At 37.2% G+C, this 20,747-nt stretch overlaps 1 protein-coding gene across 9 annotated transcripts in view; it reads left to right on the forward strand.

Moving 5' to 3' along the window:
* Positions 1 to 885: 885 nt before the first annotated feature.
* LOC139975392 (disks large homolog 1-like) overlaps positions 886 to 20,747 on the forward strand; it is a 155,108-nt gene continuing 135,246 nt past the window's right edge. For 5 of the 9 annotated variants that reach the window (XM_071983333.1, XM_071983339.1, XM_071983341.1 and 2 more), the window contains exons 1-3: positions 3,519 to 3,600; positions 8,342 to 8,388; positions 11,501 to 11,632. In XM_071983333.1, coding sequence (XP_071839434.1) covers positions 8,364 to 8,388; positions 11,501 to 11,632 — 157 coding nt within the window. In that variant the 5' untranslated portion in view covers positions 3,519 to 3,600; positions 8,342 to 8,363. The other 4 variants (XM_071983335.1, XM_071983334.1, XM_071983338.1 and 1 more) reach the window with 4 other exon arrangements.

The raw sequence follows: 20,747 nt of genomic DNA on the forward strand, positions 1-20,747 counted from the left end.
TTGTCCTTTTTGGGCCCAAATTTCGACTAGATAGAAAAGTGAATGGAAGCCGGTCAACAAGAATCTTCATAATAGTTTTGTTTCATACAAATAACAAATTGAAAATCTTCAAAATTTTGGACTGTTACTTTATTATTTGAAATGGAACTTCCATAGGTAGCCTACAAACATAAACTTAGGCTATACGTCACGGTAGCAGCCTATTCAAAAAATTACCACTTATGACCAACTCAATAAAAATATGCTGCTAACACTTGCTCAGTCTGCTTTCATTGTAAAATCAAAGAATCAGTTGCTGATAATATATACTAGCTTGTCGGTCTATAGTGCCCTACGGGGATTGGTCGGGAATCATGATATGACGTAGGGGGAAAGTAAAGGTAGACCTACACGTACGGTCGGAGATCTGAAAGCCTGTGTAGTGTGTGCACGGATTCGAAACTGACCAACTAAATCTTCCAACCGTTCATCCCCTACCCCTTCTCGGTTCTAGCGTTCCATGTGGAATAAGAGAAATAATGGAGCTTGTGCCCCTTCCTTTCTCCTTTTATAGTAGATCTACCCTACTATAGTACAAAAATGAACCCCCCCCCCCGCTTTTTAGGACGGATAATATTTTCAGCATTAGTCACAGCAAGCCAATCTGCACCATCGTCAATTTGTACCGGTAACCACATTTCTTTCTTGACTATTCCGAATATGCTATTCACCCGCAATAAATTCGGATCAGTAAACAACTAACGGCACCGAAAATACCCAAATAATACAACCCGCTGTGAAAATGACATTCCTCCCTGCAATACCCTGAAATTTTAAATACTACTGTAAAAATACTAGTGGCGAAGATTTGTAAACATTGCTTTCATCAAGGCCGCCATCTTCTACTTCTCTCTGTGTAACTTAAAGTAAGGAAGGCCGCCGTCAACATTAGAGGAAAACAAATAATACTTCTTCAGCCTCCAGAGATAGAAAAAGGAAGACCATTATCGAGTTAAAAATATTTATGCTTGTGATTTGTTTCACAAAATATTCGTTTTGAATTCTCGAGCTATTGACCCGGAAGTTGATCTGGAATCGATGAAAAATTGATCGGGTGTGACTTCGAAAAGTGTCAGTTGACTGTGTTTCTTTTCGCTGCTTCCAGTAACACTAGGCGCAGGTATCCTAACGCTACTAGTGTTATTGTCAATACCATTGCTCTAGTGCTTCTCTGACTAATAGTGATACTAACACTTAGTAATACTAGCACGGCAGTTACATAGCTTAGGGTATCCAGTAATAACATTAACACAAGGTACTGTATCATTATTGCTACTGTAAAGTTAGGCCATGCAGTAAAAATTAAGGTCTGTGTGACTTTTCATAGAGCAGTACGTTCAAGACATAAGCTAGGCTACCCTACTTTGGAGAGGCAAGGATAGACTTGGCATATTATTACTAGGCACAGATGTAGGGTGGCCTAAGGTATACTAACTACAGTACTCTTGCTGTAAGACTATGAGTTATGATATGATGGAAGGCCTACTTAGCCTAGTCAAATTAAGCCTTATAACATTAGCCCTAGACTTAAAAGTTAGACTCATCGTAATCATACAAGTTACAGGTAAACAGACCTGTCAAATGTAGTCTAGGCCTACCCTAGGCCTAGTTATTAATTTATGGCTAGCCACTTTACATATTGGCTAGGCCTAGGCAAATGGAATTTGAATATATGCAGTATCAGACTTGTATTAGGTTTATACAAATCATATTTTTATGGTAGTCTAGGCTATGTTTATATATAGTCTAGCCTAGCCAAAGTTTGGAGAAAGGATTAGTACTTACATTTAGTATATGGATACTTATTTTAAGAATTTGTAACAGAAAGAATCAACCATGACAAGGTTGGCAAATGGTACAAATGTATGGACAAAAAAATGTAGCCTAGCCTACAACCCAAAATAAAGACTAGGCTATGTCCTTAACCTGTATCCGTAAACTCTATCCAGTTAACCTCTAGCACAAATGCAGTATGGCATTTATGTACAGAAAATAAATTAGAGCCTTTATGGCCTCGCCCCAAACCCATCAACCTATTTTAGTCTAACATATATTGCCAGTGTTAATCAGTCCACTGTTGTTAGTTTTGGTAGTGAATGCAACTAGCAGATCAAGCTACCATAGCCTGTTACAGGCCTGGACCTGAAACAGTTGCATTCCCAAATATGTTGATGGTCAGCTTGGTATATATGTTACTCTAAAATCATGCATGTAGTGGTGCTATGTTTGTTATTTCAAGAGGTTAATGTAAAAGTTGATATTCTTGTGCAAAAATTTGCCTTGTGCAACGCCTCTTGGGTTGTTTCTGAAAATTCAGGATACTAATGGCTTTTTGGTATATATGGTAAATTAGCGATGGTAAGGGCATTTATGTGCTTTTAAATTATCGCGGTGATGATGATCTTGCTGAGTTTGCTCAACTGGTGGTTTAGTTCTATACTTCAGCTATTTGATTTCAGTGATGGTTTGAACAGGTTCTGCCAGAAGTAAAAAAAAAGTATATACTAGTTCAGGTGAGAAGTCAAACTGCTTGAAGCAAGCCACAAAGCCACAAAAGTGTCTCAAAATACGAAACTGGTGTTTTTTCTTTTGTTTAATTGTGGCAATTTCGAACATTTCTGATAAGGCTTTGTAGATTAAAACTGCAATTGGAAAAGCTGTTACAATTTGCCATATGAACAAGGTAACTATAGTGTCTATCACTTTGTATAACACAGTATGCGAATTTAGGGGACATACAGACAGATGGACTAGAAGATTGACTGCACCATTAGTACACGGACAGTCTGCATTAGGAGTTCTTAATAGGCGGCTCACATGCCAAATACAGCCCTTGAAGATTTCAATTCCCTTTGGTGCCAAACTATTGGCACACAATTTTGCACTAATCAGGTATGCTAACCCCTAAGGCCTTATTGCTTGAGCACTCTACAGTTGGTCAATGTAGTCAAGTAAGATTTTGATTCCGTCCAGCCTTTTTGCTACAACCTGTTTATTTCTCTGGCCCGGGTAGAATAGGTTTTTGAAAACCCCTGATTTGTACTTTTACATGTATTTAAGAGGTACCAAAGAGGATAATGATTGAAATAAAATATTATGCTGTGGATTAAGCAGTTTCCCATATTGGTGTTAAATTGTGCTACACTTGTTTGATGGTTTGAGATGACAAACAGTCTTGAAAATTGCTTCAGATCTAAACAGCAACAACAGCTAACCATGTTACAACTAATTTAGATCATTCTTCACATTTTTGACAATGAGAGCAATTCCAAAGAATGATCATGTATTGCATACAAAGCTTAAAGAACAAAGATGTTGCAGGTTTGTTGTCGTCGTAAAAAAAATGTCGTTAGTGTAATCAGCTTGATTGTACTCCCCATTGTTTGCTGTCTATGCAAGGTATTTGCATACTTACTGAAAGATTTATTTTATTTGTTATTTATGATGATTGTTTCCTTATTTTATATTGTTTACTTTAGAGGAAAAAATTCAGGAGCAATCTGGAAAACGGAAACTCACACCACCGATCCATAGGATCAGCAATGCCTGTTAGAAAAGAGGGTAAGTCAAACTCAAGACATTATTATCTTAAATTGGTTTCATTGGATGATTTTGGATTAAGAAGTCTGTGGAAGGGCTTGGTATATTTTTCCTTGGTGTAGGGAGGCTGGCTTAAGTACTGGTGAAGGCTATATATAGCTCTTCCATGCACGACAGGACTGGATAGAGTTGGACTTTAGAAGTAAAATTTGAACTTTTGAACTCGGTGTTTGATTTAGACAGTGAATAATTTTTCTTGTTTTTAATAATAAAAGTGATAAAGAGAAGTAGAGAACATAAAGTTTGAGATGAATTAATATAAATAACCACTTTTAAAATAGTACTTTTCTACTTATTTGGCTTAAAACATCAACAATATGTTTCAGTTTGTGCTGGAAGCTACTATAATTAAGCCATGAAGTTTGAACAGATATATACAGATATAATACAAAATGTCTTGATACATGTTCACATGTAACTAAATATCTCAGTTTGCTGTTTTAATGTAAGATGATGGGTGACAGGAAGGGAAATTGCCCCACTCCTTCCCACTTTTGTCGGTAGAGTTATCGATCACTAAATTGATGCTGTAAAGTACCTGTCTGTGCAGGGCAAATTTTTTAATTGTAGTCTGGTCGTCCTAAACAACCAAATTTCTGTTTGGACAACCAACATCAACTGCGGAGGTTGTCTGATGGGATAAATAGTTCGGTTGACGTCAAATTCAGATTACATTTTAACAAATATACACCCAAATAGGTAAACTGATAAACTGCTTTCACCCCCAAAGCTGGTGTTGTATTCACCAACCTACACGCATCTCTTCTAAAGTGTATGTATCGGTCCTTGTTCTTTTGCTATATTTTCCGGACAACAACATTTGCTGTTTGGACAGCCATTCTGTAGGACCTAGTTGTCCAAGGGACAACCAGAAACAGTCTTTAAAAATTTGCCCTGCGATGTATGTATTCCTTGGCCTCTTCAAAACTCAGGAATAATTTATCCAGTATACTATACAATATTTGAACACTTACCTGTTCCTGTAAAACTTGAGTTCTTGGTTGTCCAGATTCTCCACAATTGTACATTACATAGAAATGTGTATTTAGAATGTGACAGGTTTTGCCTTTGATGAAGACATTTGCTAGTCCCTTCAGCTAAGTTAGAATCAAAAGGAACAAAAGTATGGTTATCGGAGACACTGGTCATAGTATTTGATTGCCACTGGACAACGTTTTCTAGAAATCAGAATAAAAGAGATCTACTTTTGATCTGACTGTATACTGTGTGTACAGTACTGAATGAAAAGATGTTGTTTATGGTTTATATACATTTTTTAGATTCAGGAAATTGTTTCTTTAAAGTTTGTTCTGATAAAGTACAAAAAAGGAGTTAAATGTGAAGTTGGAAATTTGGTGGTGGTAGGGCTGGGGAAGAAGGGGGGTTGGGCTGGGGGAGAAGGGGGATCAGTAACTGGGGTGGGTTTTTAAGGAGCCTGAAAGCTGTAAACAAGTGGAAAAATTCTGTCAGAGGTAAAAACAATATAGCTGAAATACTAACACATGATTCACATATTTAAATGACTTTCAGCAGTGTCTGGGAAGGATGTGCACTCCCTCCATCTTTGATTCCATCGTTTAAGTTTAAAAATGTGTTTATGAATGCTGCAAATAGAAAATGAACACTGTATTATATATTTACGTGGTGCTCATAACGAATTGATGACTTATCGTCAATGTGGTTTCACTTTGCAGAGAATAAAAGTGAAACCTTTAGATAGATGAATCTACAAAAGAATTTGTACTCACTTGTATGTATATACATATATATATATATATATATATATATATATATATATATATATACAAGTTCATAGTACAGATTCTATTTGTGTATTCATCTTTCTAAAGGTTTTACTTTTATTCTCTATATACATTCATACTGTCATTACTATGATGTTTGACACGTTCTTAAACTGAAATAAATGAGTCTTCTGTCTAAATGAATGGTTGAATTGATCGTTGGCTGCTATGAAACTAAGGACAGCTTTTTGTTAGATGAAACTTTAAAACCAGCAGAAGCCATGGTATCTTCTGACATAGAGAAGGTTGACATAATTCAGATTAAATAAGTTAAGTAAGTACAAGTTAATAATTGACTGCTTAAATTCTCGCTATACAATAAATATGATTTATATATGGTGCTCTAGAGCAGTGATTAATTATTTACAATTATAATACTAGTATTTAGTCGATCAGTTCATCCAATGGATCATAAAGAGGAGGTATTAATAACTCGTTAGGGGTGATCATTTAAACTAACCATGTATAAATTTGATCACGGCACTGATAAGTAATATTACTTAAAGTACTGTACTTACTGTAGTACCTGGTCAAAGTCTGACTTACCCTGGTATGTGTTCCATATATCTTACTTACAGTACTGGATCTACTTCTAGGTCTGATATTGCAAGATTTATTCATTGCTTTTTGTATTCATGGTAACGTCACGGTGGAATGAGGCAAAGGGGATTTAGAATCCCAGGGAGGGGAGGGGAGAAAGGGAGGGGAGAGGAGGAGGGATGTAACTGAGGCTGATAGTAATAATTTGAAAGTGTCTTGTTAATGCAAGGGCCATGATCTAAGATGTAAGTTAATTTTTTAATGGATATTTGAGATCAAATACACCTTCCCTGATACTTTGTAGTTACCGTTGTGTGTGAGGGGAAAGGGAGGGGGGGGGGATTGGTTGAGTGGAAGGGTTTAATTTTACATCCTTGAGAAACTTTGTTACTTAACTAAAAGAAGCTTACCATTTGGCTCAAGTCCACATTGACTTTCCCAATATTCAGATGTACCTAGATGTGTCTAGCTGATACAGCATTTTAATATGAGAATTTGGTCGAGCTACGGAATAAGTGCACGGTACATTAATTGCAGCACTGTGTCAGATTAATAAGATCTATAAGAAAGGCTGCTCTAGTTTAATATTCGAATGAATCCAGTGGGAAGTAGCTATGGACCAGTAACTATGGAGGTAAAATAGAGCCTGGTGCAGTGCTTTGTGAATATTGTCGCATGTTGTCGGTTAGTTTGAAAGTAGTCTGAAGAAGATGGCCATCGTCTGCACTGCTTTTGCATATATTATGTGACCAGTTTTTGTATAAATTGTGAAACAAACAAAAACAGAATTCAGGATTTCTTCCCTACTTCCAGTGAATATTTCTTGACAAGTTGACATATCCACATTGTGTAAATACTAAGAAGGACTTTATTTTAGCACATCTCTTATTTAATTTCAGAGGTTCCTGTTTGCAAGACCACAAATGTATAATATGGTGTTTGAATCTTTACATACTTTCCAAGCAATTGTTTACAAGTTTTGTATATCTTAATATCTACATTGTCTAAAATACAGAGTAGTGTTAGCGCATCTCTCAACGTTTAACTTCGTTTAACAACGTTTCTTAGCATCATTCAGTCTTGAAACTGCACCAATACATTAACTTCTGGGGGAACATTACCAACCCCCCCCCCTACATAGGAGTCACATTCAATGAACCAACAACCACACCCCTTTGGAATTTCCCCCTCCCCTCCACCTTTGAAAATCCTTTGCATGTCACTGCATTAATAAGTACATGTCATTCCTGCAAAAGACATGGAAGTATTTACGTACAGGAGATCATACATAATGCTCTTGTCAGATTACAAATTACATTTTTTACCATTTTGCATTCATTTTTCATTAATTGATTAAAATAATTTTAAAAAAGCAGTTTTTATCCAAAGTGCTTAATTTGCTAGTTATTCCTCTAAACATTTTTGTTGTCATCATTCCTAACGTGTATCATCCATAATACAATATTGTGCAGTTTTGTATAGAGTTTAAGAGTCTATTTCTTGGGTTGCTTAAATAACTTCTCTCTAGCAAGACGTTATAGATTATTTTTAAATATTCCCCTCGATCAGGCACTGTTCATTATAAGTGAATATTAAATCTCTTTGTTTTTCCAGAATCAATTTTTTTTCTCTTCATTATTACGGTTATTACTGATTTGTTCTTTGGATGCATGACTGTTGCTAATCTTGCGTTGCCATCGACAGACATAGGGTATTCCCTATAGTCGGTTCGTAACATAAGCTGACATGTTAATGAGCATCAAACGGTCTCTCTCGTTATACATTCGCTGAGACTACTTGTAGCCTAGTTCCCTGCCGGTGGTCGGTCTTTATCGAAAGATTATAATACATTATTTGATAAATGGTGAGCTGTTTGATATGTTATGGTACTTCCGTAGTTGCAAGAGCTTGGAGGCCATGTATACGCATGTATAAATAGCAACGTAGCCTGCTGTAATTGCTGTAGTCAGAAAACTCAGGAATAGTATCCAAGCATAACTCAAATGACCTGAAATCTTGGGCAAGGTTGTCGTTTACATCCACAGAGCTACAAAAACAGGATTTGATGAAACAACAGTAACATATTTTCAGTTAAATTGCAAATCCACAGATTTTTAGTGCACATAGAGACACATATATACAGTATGTAGGAACAGTGTACACTGCTGTTTATAAATAGTGGTCACAGTCAAGTTATAGGCCATTGTGTGTCTTTGTGTGTGCAAATTAACATGTCTCATGTGCCTCACTAGCAACGGGTATAATAACCATCACACTATGTCTAATAAAATTTCAGTAAAATGTGCTACTATCCTAGCATAAATTTATCATTTTCTTGTTCCGATCCTTTTAAACCCCAGGATGTTAGATGAGTATTAAAACATGGAACGGAACTTTAATATCGAGGGTAAGAATTGGATGACTTCTTGATCTTAACCATTTTTTTTTAGTTTGACGTGATCACAAATTATCGACCGGGTAAATTTTTGCTCACACTCAAAAAACTTCTTTTGAAAGCTTGGCTGTATAATATACTATTTTGCAACACACAAAATATAGGTATTTTTGGCAGCACTTTCACAGACTGTATGAAAAAGGATTTTATTTTGAAGTAGTTTCCAGATTAATTTACTGAAAACAACGACAGAACTGCTTTAGTTGCTCTTTGTCTAAAAATTTTGGAGTTTGGTTAATCGCACCCAGGAGATTTCAATCAATACAGATCTTGTCCCTTATTGTCACTTATTATAAAAAAAAAAAAAATGAGTTTGCACTTTTTGAAGTTTTTGAAAACATTTGAAATGTCATATTGATCTTACAATGTTGTTTGTTTGTTTAGAGTCAAGGTGTTGTATTGTTTTTAACCTGAAATGTTTCATTTTTGCAGATGTTTGATGTACAATACAAATTGCAAACTGAATGTAATTAGTTAACATATTTTACAATGTTCTAGATAAGCAAGCTTGCTGTTTTTGTTTTTCTTTTTGTTGTGAAAAACTTCAAAACAAATTTGCCTCCTTTCTGCTGGTTGCCACTTTCCCATTTGTCAACAAATTATTAAATTAACAGTCTAACACCATACTGTACATGAGTATGGTGATTTCTCACAATGGTTTATAAATCTGAAAGTGTTCCTCTGTTTTTGTTGTTGTTGTTCTATGAAATAAAATAACTGCTTTCATTTGCATATTAAGTATTTTCAGTTTTTTGTGTACAATATCTGGCACAGTACCTTTTAAGTGTGTACTGTAAAGTACTGTGGCTGTTTGGAAAGTTTGTCAATGATACAAGAAAGATAGAGGGTCCATTTGGGTAGCGAGTCTAGGGCCTGGAGAGCACTGTTGGTGTGAGTGACTGATTTGATAACCTCATAGAGTTAATTACTGTAGGAATATATACTAGGAGCGACCCTGGTCAAACCCAATCAATTACTGTAGGAATATACTAGGAGCGACCCTGTTTGACCCCAATCAATTACTGTACAAGGAATATACTAGAAGCGACCCTATGCGACCCCAATAAATTACTGTAGGAATATACTAGGAGTGTCCCTGTTCAACCCCAATCAATTGCTGTAGGAATATACTAGGAGTGTCCCTGTTTGACCCCAATCAATTACTGTAGGAATATACTAGGAGTGTCCCTGTTCAACCCCAATCAATTACTGTAGGAATATACTAGGAGTGTCCCTGTTCGATCCCAATCAATTACTGTAGGAATATACTAGGAGTGTCCCTGTTCAACCCCAATCAATTACTGTAGGAATATACTAGGAGTGTGGAGTGTCCCTGTTCAACCCCAATCAATTACTGTAGGAATATACTACTGTAGGAGCGACCCTGGTCAACCCCAAGGAAGGGTGTCCTCCAGGGAATGGGGAGAGCAACAGTTGACGTTTTGGAAAAATGCAATTGAGGAGGGGAGGACTGTCGGTGGGGGGCAATTGATTAATTTGCTCTTATATGTTGAGAAAGAAAAAACTTATTGTGTAACCTCTCAATTAGAATTAAAATGTAATTTTATTTCTTAAGTTTTCCTCAATTATATTCACTCACTAATCACTTAAATCTGTGATGTTTATTGAAGGAGAACTGAAAAACAAGGTCAGTTTGATAATTCAACAGTCTCAGAAAAAAACGTGGGTCTTATTTTCAGGGGAAAACTATCCTGCACCATGGAGCTATTGCACCCAGACAGACCTTGTTACGTCTACAGATTAGCAAGTCGCTGTTATTACAGTAGCTGTTATAAGCATCAGAAATATCATACATGGTTAAGGCAGATAGATTTTAGGAGACATTGTTAGGGTCTTGTACAGTATGTGATTACATCAGGTGATGGAGTGACATTTATGTCAAGAGAGATTAAAAAGTCTGAAGTTTACTTGTCATTTCACAAATTAAATTTAGCTACTTGGTGAGAACCAATCAGAGAAATTTTGAAAACAGGAAATAAGATATTAGAGCACTATCCTTTGTGATCAGTTCTTGTTTACTCTGATATTTTAATGGATCGTGTTCTACATTGTGTTTTAATGCATGTCGCATTTGAAAATACGGGGGATTGTTATTGAGTCAGATGCGTGTTGTCATTTGAACAGTCTGCCTGCATAAAAAGGGCTCTTTATCTTAGGTTTCAAGAAAGTGCAATACTCTGTTTGTTTTTTGAAGGGTTGCGACACAACTGCTGTACTTTTAACCAAATGTCAATAGTCTCTGTTCTGCATGTACAAGGTAATATAGATTAGATTATTTAGTGTCATGATGCAGTAATTACCACATTCGTAATGTATGAGTGACTTTTTATTTGTCTGAAACAGACGGCTGTTTGAGATGGTGGGGATGTAAGTAGGGCTCCACAAGTAGACATAGGATGCACATGTTATGTACATAATGAATTTGCAGTACTTAGCAAGCGATGGGTGCATAGTTCTGTCTTGGCTGACTCGACATCAATCCCACACAGTCTAACATGTGCACTTACCTCTGAAGCGTCCTATTTTGTACAAGCTTTCTTTCTCCTTCCCCCTCCTTCATTTTTTATTTCTTACCCTCTCTTATTCTTCCCTTCCCCCACCCCCCTCTATCTCTTCTCCCCTTTCTCCTCCTTTCCATCGGTTCCTCCTTCCTTCCTTTCATTCCTGCCTTTCTCCCTTCTGTTTCCCTCCTCCCTGCAGTTCTCTCTGAGGTCTCTTCCCTTCTCCATCCTCCCTTCTGCTCCCTCGTCCTTCATCCATCCCTCCTCCCTCTTCCCATTCCTTTTCTGTCCTCCCTCCTCTCCTCCCTCCTCCCTTTCCTCCTCTCTACCCTTCCTTGCTCCCTCCTCCCTTCTCTCCTCCCTTTCCTCCTACCTTCCCTCCTCCCGTCCCTCCTCCCTTCACTCCTCCCTACCCTTTTCCCTCCTCTCTAACCTGCTCCCTCCTTGCAAACCACACAAACACTTTCTGTTTCCCTCATTGTCAATAGCTGCATTGCTTTTGATTCTTCATGATGTTGTTGTCATTTTGTATTTTTTAACAGAGGCCCATAGGGCCTTAGAGCTGTTGGAAGACTATCATTCTAAGCTGACTCAACCCGGAGATCGTCCGCTAAGGAATGCCATTGAGAGAGTTATAAGAATCTTCAAAAGTCGTCTATTTCAGGCACTTCTTGGTGAGTATGTTTATTATATGTCAGTGTGTAAGATGCTGAACAGTAGCAACCATGTTCCTCCATGTTCCTCTTTATCTCTGTCCTGTGTGGGGGTGGGGGGGGGGTGGGGAGCGCAGGGTGGAGATTATGATTATTTTGAGCAGGCATTTTAGTACCTTTGATTGTTGGTATTAACCCATTTCATTTTCGCCAGAAAACATTGCCAAAACCCCAACTTGCCTAAATTCACCTATTTGTGTGCAGCTTCCTTAAATACACATCAAGCAGTATAAAAGTCTGATAGAACATACATTATAGTAGCATGTTTATTCGCACCTCCCTTTACCATCACTTTAGGCAGATAATGTATTTTGTCTGACACATTCAGGTATTTGGTATAAATGCCACACAGGGAACCTCCCATAATTCAATTTGCCAACCTTCCTTGAAGAGGTTAATTTCATTTGATTGCATTATATACACAATTTTCCCCCAAAACTTCACCAACATTTTCAGTGAAACAGTCATAGAACCAAGTGTGATGATCATATACAATCTAACTTTAAGAAGTAGTTTGTTGACAGTATTTCACCACTATTTCTTGGTGTCAGTCGTAATTTCGATGACAACTTTACAATTGAAGGAGTGTAACAGGGCCTCTATCTGAATCTCGGGAAAATTTCACAAAAATATATGACAGAAAATGGAAACAATACTTTTTTTAAGGTGCTGTACATTTGGTGATTATAGTACTGCATACTGTAAGTAGCTTGATAACAACAAGTGCAATTACCCAGATTTAAGCCAGTCATGCAATACTCACAATGATCTGACATTGAATGAGTCAACTTCTTAAAAAGGTGCACCACCATTTATTTTGATGTGAGATGCACATTACATTTTTGGCATAAAATTTCGATTTTTCAGAAGGCATAGTATGGCACATGTTCCTGCTTTAATTCTTACCATGATGTACTTTAAGAAAAATGAAGAAATAAGTCTGGAAATAGGACAATTGAAATGACTCCTTAGGCTGCCAAACGGGAGTGCTTCCCTTACATACATGCTCCTAGATTAGGAGTTACGAATAATTTTGTCACCGAAAAAAAATGCACAATTTGAAGCTTTGGAGAGAATATAAAGACACCATCATCACGAACAGGAAGTTCGGGGAGTGGAGTTTACATGTCTTGTGTATAATAGGATGTTCCCTGTATCTTAATGGTCTCTTCCAGTTGAATGACTCATTTATAAAAAAACGCTACTTTACTGTCAATTGAACCATCTCTGATTATTTGCATTGTACTTTTTTTATAATAAATTATACATCAGGGGATATCCTTAGAGAATGTAACACTTAGAACATTGTGCCAAATGACAGTAGTATCCTGTTTCTTGAGGGTTTTGTTTATCCCCCTTATGATGCTGTGGGTGTCATCACATAACTGTGTTAGTCTGTGTACAGTAGTACTGAACTAAAATCCCATTTGAGAACTGCACACATTTAGAGGCAAACCCATCAGGCTTGTTCCTCTAAGGATATGCAGTGTTTGTGAACTGTTTTTAACTTATTTAAGAGGCAAACAGGATCTTCAAAAAAAAAAGCAAAAAAGCAAAAAAAAAGAGAAGAATGATTTAGAAGGTAACCTTTTATTCACAAGATGATAATTTTAATAAAGAGTTATTCCTGGTAGGAAATAAATCACATCCATCCATGGATATCAGAGCTCCTACTTATCAGTTGTTTCATATTCACTGTTGTTCAGATGTAAGGGATGAATGCACAAATGTAATGTGTACAATGTACATAATAGAGTGAATGAAAAGTTTGCATGTTGCAGGTATGTGAATAAGCACGTAATATGCCTATAATTAGCAAAAACATTGAAAGGTATGCATATTGCAGGTATGTGTATAAGCATTAAGCATGTAACATGCCTATACCAATAGCAAAAACATTGAAAGTAATTATAGCTCTGCTAAGTAACCTTCATCTGACAAGAATGACTTGGGAGACGGTTCCTCAGTTTGAATAACTCTTAGTTTGAGCGATATTGCGTAGGTTTGGTCAATTTTGCCGACCGGACTTGTTTGCAAACAGCTTAATGAACTATGTAGAGAGCCTCACATGGTTGGTGCTGTTTTCCTAAACAGTGGATGACTAGAATCGGTTAGGACAGAGTGAAGAGCAGAACACTTCCAGTGAATTGTAAATTATTATCACAAATTTAAAGGATTTCACCAAAATGATTCCTCAGTAACTCTAGTGACTCGCTTGCTGTAAATATTTTGTGCCCAAGTGCTTAATAATATATTACTACTATTCTGAGTAGGCGATAACAAAACAGAGCCTATCAATTGACTTTGCTCCTCGCTTACCTGTCTCCCCATAACCTTAGCACTCTCATCCTACGGTGCCTAGAATGAACTGGTAACCTTTTAACACTGTGTGCCCTCTATGTACATAATACATAATATGTAATATGTAATATAAATACTACTATCCTGAGTAGTCAATAACGAAACAGAGCCTCTCTTGACGTCTGTTTGGTCTGTTGAAATGTGTCCAAGTTACAAGTTAACTCCCAAAGATGGCCTCTGTATACTGTCAGAGAGGTAACTTGATTCATACAGAATCCTTGATGCAGTCAGACCCTGGTTATGCTGAGGATTGGTCATTGATATTTTATTGCAATGCTGTAGCTTTTTCATAATCTGTTATTCCGTCGCTCTGGCTGTAAAATTATAGGCTTGGATGGATATTAGTGCTCTTTATGGTACTGAGTGTGTTGGCCACCCCACTCGTCTCTTTAAAAAGCAGTATTCATGGTTCTGTGCACATTAGAGGATGGATAGGAGGAGACAGCCTTTACTTGATTCCTCTCATATTGAACATGTCTTCCCTCAACTTATGCACTCCAATCTACACAACCTGCAAACCTCTGCACTGGTTTATCAAATCAAGAACATACTGTATTGTGATCCTTAATATAGCAACATTCAGTGAGCTGTATTCAGCTTTAAACATGCATGTTAGCAAAATGTCTGAGAAATGGTATAGTAAGTGGGGGTACAATATGAGGACACGTCAGTTTGTTGCTCCTTAGTACCGACAACCAGAATAGTTTTGTAATTACTTAAATTAAATCGGTTTCTTCAAGAAAAGGTTCTCTTAGAATTTAAGCAGCACTCTTCAAACTTTACTTCATTCCTCTCGTAATACGTGTCACCTCTCAAGTCATGCACTTTTCCATCTACCTAAACTGCCCCTCCCTATCCCCTACCCCTCCCCTCCCCCCTCTTCTACCACTCCCTCTCTTACCCCATTCTCTACTATCCCTCTTTCCACTACCCCTCCTCCACTGTTTAGGTGGGTCATCACCCACTCCTCTGACCCTTTAGAAGTGATACAACTATGTACGATCATGATAGAATTTACACGTACACATATATCGTCTTGATATTTGCACTATTCTTCCAGTTCATCTCCTTGTGTTTTACAATAGGCCTTACACTGTAATGTGTGTGGTTGTTCTGATACATGTATGTCACTTGCGAATGACATGGTAGCAGATCTTGTAGTTTTGAGTTTCAGAATTATCAAATGAAGACTGGTAAATTTTGTCAAACATAACTTAATAACTTCAGATAATCTATAGATGACTTAATGTTTGGTTTTTCTTCTTTCAACAGTAAGTAAGTTGATATCTAGCCGGTTCTGTTGACTGACAATCTGTGCTAACAGTCTAAATTGTCAGCCGAGAGACTTAACTTATTGTTCAGTATCAGATTCTGTGTATGAAAGCTTTTATCATTATTACCAACTCATTTCACACAGGGACAATTACATTGACTGTTTGCTAGCAGTCACTTGGGACAGTTTACCAAAAAAGTTTTTTTTTTTTAAACTCATTTTACAATCAGAGATGCACAAATTTACAATTTTTAGAGAAACAGATTCTTTCCTTTAATTCCTCGTCGAAATCTGATCTTGCCCAACATTTTTGGCCAAATTACATAATTTGTTTGGAGGTGTCATATATATGGTGGGATTCCCTTTATCATTTAGGTACCACACCGATGGCCGGAACACATTTCAGTACTTGGACAAAGGATTATAAGCTCCCATTCGTGCAGTGTATCAAAGACCTATGATGAGCAATCATTACAAAATTCCTTGCTACAATACCACATGCAGGATAACAGTCTGAATAATAGTAGTGGATATGGGGTTTCAAAGATGAGTTTATGGAGGCACACGGTTAGATGAAAAGTGATTTGAAATTAGCGATGCTATTCCACATACTCTTCCACGATAGAATTAATCAGATTACTGCCAGTCCTTTACATGTTTTAGAAATGTTAACAAGTGACTGTGAGCTAGCCCAAGTTGAGGGGGGGGGGGGGGGTGTAAAACAGAAAAAAACAAGAATACTTAAAAACAAAAACCCAGAAATGTCATAAGAAGTGTACTCCTTATTTCTAAGATCTTGCAGGTACCTTAGAAATCTCTGTACAATATATACATAGAAGCATAAAGTTACCAGAGTCATGGAGCTATCATAACATAGAAACATTGGATCATTATCTATCTACATGGTAAAATTACTTCCAGGTTCAAAAGTAGGCCTACATTTCTAAATCCAAATGAAGTTAAACATTTGAAAACCTTTCCTATGACTTAAATGGCATTAAATTATTTTAAAGTTGGATTCCTACTTATCAGTATCGTTTGACTTCCCCATTGTTAGTCAATTGTGTTTTGTCTAAGTAGGGTTTGCCGTTAGGTATCAGTGGTTGTCAATTATCTCCTTCCCCCTCCCCCCCCCGCCTCTGAAAAAAGTAAAAAAATGGAAAGGAAGTAAGATGGGTCTGTCTGGATTTCATTCACCACATGAGGTACCTCATTCTTCTCTAATCTGTCTTGCATACATAACATGTACATATTGTAACCTACATAGCTTTAATACAACAATTGATAACACTTTGCACTGCATCCCTACTGACACCTACTGTATGGTCAATAACCTTTTATTTCTGAATTTCTATCCTTCCCAAGCTTAAAGGATGATCCTAGCTGTATAGTTAACTGGCACAATATTTCAATGAGTGGATGTAAAGAAGAAATTCAGGCTCTGTATAATAATACTTGGTGCTACACTATTACTGTAATCTGAAAGAATGTGAACCTTTGTTCTCCTAACCCCTTCTCTCCCACCCCACCCCACCTTACCCTGGTAAAATCCCTTAATCTCCATGATTGTCCCCATGCCTTATAATTGATAAGTACTGTCATGAATTAACAGAAATTGATTATTACTGAAACAACCTGTAGCATTGCATTGTAAACAAGTTTTTGATAACAACAGGAGGAAAAATCCAAAAGTGTGAAATAGGTCAAAGATAAACTTCGCTAGAAAAAAAAGAAGAAGTTGTTTATATGCTATTTTTTTCCCAGTTTGGCCTCGAAGAAGAGTCTGCCAAGCTTGAAATGTCAAGCCCACTTACTTTTGAAATTTGTGTTATTGTTTGGCAGTTAAGGCAAGCCTTTAATACAGTGGGTACAGGAATCTACTGGTCAACAGTTTGTTCAAAAATGATCTTGTCATGCCTCAACGCTTTAAAAAGAGCTATTCAATTATTTCGATATATTGTTACGTTTACTAACCCTGTCGTTTCAGTACTGGTAATTCGTATGCTCCGATCCATATGTTTTCAAGTGTAAAGGTTGGTATGCTAGTGTACACTAGTTGTTTTGACAACAACAATAATCAAAACTACGGGATGAAATGTCTCCCGAAAGGTACTGAGGGAGGTATTGATGAACTTGGAGTACAACGTTTCGGTATGCTGCTATGTTGGATGAATGTAACCGCAATAGTACTTACCGACTTTGCGATCGGCAGTCCCCCTCACAATTTTTGCAAGGTCTGTAAGAGTGACTCAATAGTTTTCCCATTTCGGGAAACTAGAAGAAGGCTCCAGGGTTTAGCTATTTGGAGTAGAAACTGTAACATTGTATACAATACTTTGAAGTGGCTTCAGCCATTGAGAGGGTATGTTGGCCCTAAAGTTTAAATTGTTGAGCATATTGACCAACAAAAAATTAAAAACATAAAATTATAAACATAAAATTTTAAAAACATAAAATTATACTAGCAATCTGCAAAGCTACTGTATATATAGTGCAGTATAGATGCATTTTTAACAGTCAGCCAAAATTTGTAATATTCTAGAAATTGATCCAGTTAGGAAGGATGGAGGAGGATGGATGAGTCTTGGTTTTGGATGAGGAGAAGATGTGCTGATCCTAGCAAAATACACAGAAGAATTAGATTAAGGAATTGTGTCCCCTCACTGTTCATTGAAATGAAAAAGAACAGTATGATGCAATTATTCCAGCTATATTGGTGGGGAAGGGTGTGGGAGAGGGTGGGGGCCGGGGGGGGTGGAGGGGAGGCATCGGATTAGAATCTTCCAATGAATTTTTAACATCTAGATATTGATCACTGTACTGTAAGTTCATGTACATTCAGTAACAAAGTTCTATGCCACATTTGGAGTATTTAATGCCACTCTCTAGCAATCTGTAGCAGAATCTGGTCACCAAGAAATCTTATTGCCATCTTCTGCTTGACCTCTTACCAATAACACCCTTGTTTCACCCATGCGTTGCAAAAGCAAAAGCAAAAGTAAAAAACAAGTATTTAATGCCACTTTCTAGCTATCTGTACATAGCAGAATCTGGTCACCAAGAAACATTTTTGCCATCTTCTTCTCTACCTCTTACCAATAACACCCTTGTTTCACCCATTGCTGAGCTACAGGCTTTGAATTACATACAGTATGCCTATTAAACTCGGTTAAATAAAATGGGGTTGATATCTCGCTACCCTACTCACGCTCCTCAGTTTATTTACGGAGCTAATTAAATCTTATAACTGTTATCTTTCCACTAATGGTGACAAACAGCTTGTGCATGTGTAAGCTGCTGCTTATAATGCCTGCTGTATACACTATGCGACAAGATTAAACATTGTACAGTTCACTCCTTTATTGTCAAGCCAGAGATTGCGTTGCAAAAGCCCTCTCTCTCTAACTGTCTCTCTCTTCTCCGCTACGTTGGGAAAAAAATGTGATTAGGCTCGGAGATATATAGCTCATGCTCACGGTGAACAGACTACTTGTTTTGTTTGGGTCAGGTGGTGATTTGATTTTCAACCCACCGGTGGGATAGAAAAAACAGCTAAGGAGAATTCTATCGATCAATCCTTTTTTCTTTTTTTAAAACTTTAGTTCAATGTAACAAATCTTACTTGCTGATCTGTAGTCAGTTCATCTGTCACAAGGCTGAATGGCCTGGAGTGTCTTTTATGGTGTAAATGGTGTAAGAAAAGGTAGAAGAAATTGGCAGAAAACTACCCCATGTTTCTTCATGGGGTCGATGTATCTGCAAGAAGTTTCCTAGGTCGGCCCTCTTGTTTGCCTTCATCTTGATACTACTACAGTCCTTCCATTCTTAGTCTTCTTGGAAATTGCAGATGGTAGCAATTCCTAAAAAAAAATATAATAAAAAAAAAATAAAAAAAAATAATACTTACTGTAAATTCCCTAATTTCCATATGTTTAAAATTCACTCTGCTTCCTTTCTTACTTTCTCATCACTTTTGCACTCCTCTCTTCTGTGTCTAAAGTGACACGGTCACATTTGGACACTGACCTCCTAGATGGTGACAGGTCACCACCGGTCAACATACCTCATCATTCTACCACCTTGAAGCACCACCATAGTGCAGTTGCCTTTAAAATGCATTGACCCTCGTTTTAAAGTTCAATTGACTTTGATATTTAAAGTACTGTATACCAATTCTGACCCAAAAGATGCACTTATAAAACAATCTTCGATGCCAATAAATGGCATCAACCGATACAGCGGGGATGGGGGATGGGGGGGGGGGATGAATCCACCATTCTTGTACTGGAAGGGTTAAGATGTTAAATGTCATCCAGAGGAGGGGTCTGAGGGCAAAGGGGACAAACATTTTGTAAAATGGAGGTTGCTTACATTCAAAATGCTATGTTTTGCAACTTTTGAAACAATGTTGAGGAATTTGTTATTGTTTAGGTTGTACATGTGTTGTATGCTAGGATTACTGTGTAATATTTTGTTTTCAGGGGGGGGGGATGATAACGCTCTAATTTTATTCTGGGGACTAACCCCCCCCTACCACAAAGAGAACCCTCACCTTACCACAAAGAATATGTGTGGTTGTGTCATTGCTGTTCAGAAGTTTTATTTGCACATTATACTAGACCTACAGAAGGTAAGTCTACTGTGAAAGACACCTGTTATACATGTACCTTTAAAGGGCTTTATACTATAGCTTAAAGTGTGCTATATACCTTAAAGTGTGCTATATACCTTTAAGTGTGCTATATTCCTTTAAGTGTCTTGTAATTTGTTGAGAAGAGGAAGACGACTTTTGGTTAAGTGTTAAACATCTGTTGTGCCAGTATAAGGTTGTGTTAAGATTGTCAATAATTTGGATTAAGCAAATTACAGAGCCTGTCTCTATTTAATTAATTTTAATTTAACAGGTAAAGTCTGTTACAATATATATATAAAGGAAGCCATAAAAAATTCAATCATTTCTGGCTCGACGTTGTCATCTTTAAAGTTGCTCAAAACAGCTCTGCCATTAGTAGCAGGTAATTAGATGGTTTATATTGCACAGGCCATACTGCATATATTATTCTACTGAAGTGGAACTATTGTACAGTATGTACTACCAGGGAGTTGTTATGGATAACAACTCCCTGGTACCAGTAACAAGGGATTAAATTTCGTGGAATAAGAGACAAAGTTTAGGGTCTCATAAGTTTATTAGCCTACAACAGGCACTGGTAGCCTTAAGCAGTTTATCCCTATGTCTACACCCCGAAATCGATGAAAAACATGAAACATGAAAAAATTGGAAAAACCGGGGTGGAAATGCACACTACAAATGTGGTTAACTCACACTTACAACCCCCTCACACTAGATCATGTGGTCCGTTAATATATTCCATACTCTTCAATTGTACAGGTTGTATGATCATTGTGTGTGTGTGTAATATTACATCTTCACTGAGTGAT

The sequence above is a fragment of the Apostichopus japonicus genome, chromosome 10 (assembly GCF_037975245.1).
Source record: "Apostichopus japonicus isolate 1M-3 chromosome 10, ASM3797524v1, whole genome shotgun sequence".
Lineage (NCBI taxonomy): Eukaryota > Metazoa > Echinodermata > Holothuroidea > Aspidochirotida > Stichopodidae > Apostichopus > Apostichopus japonicus.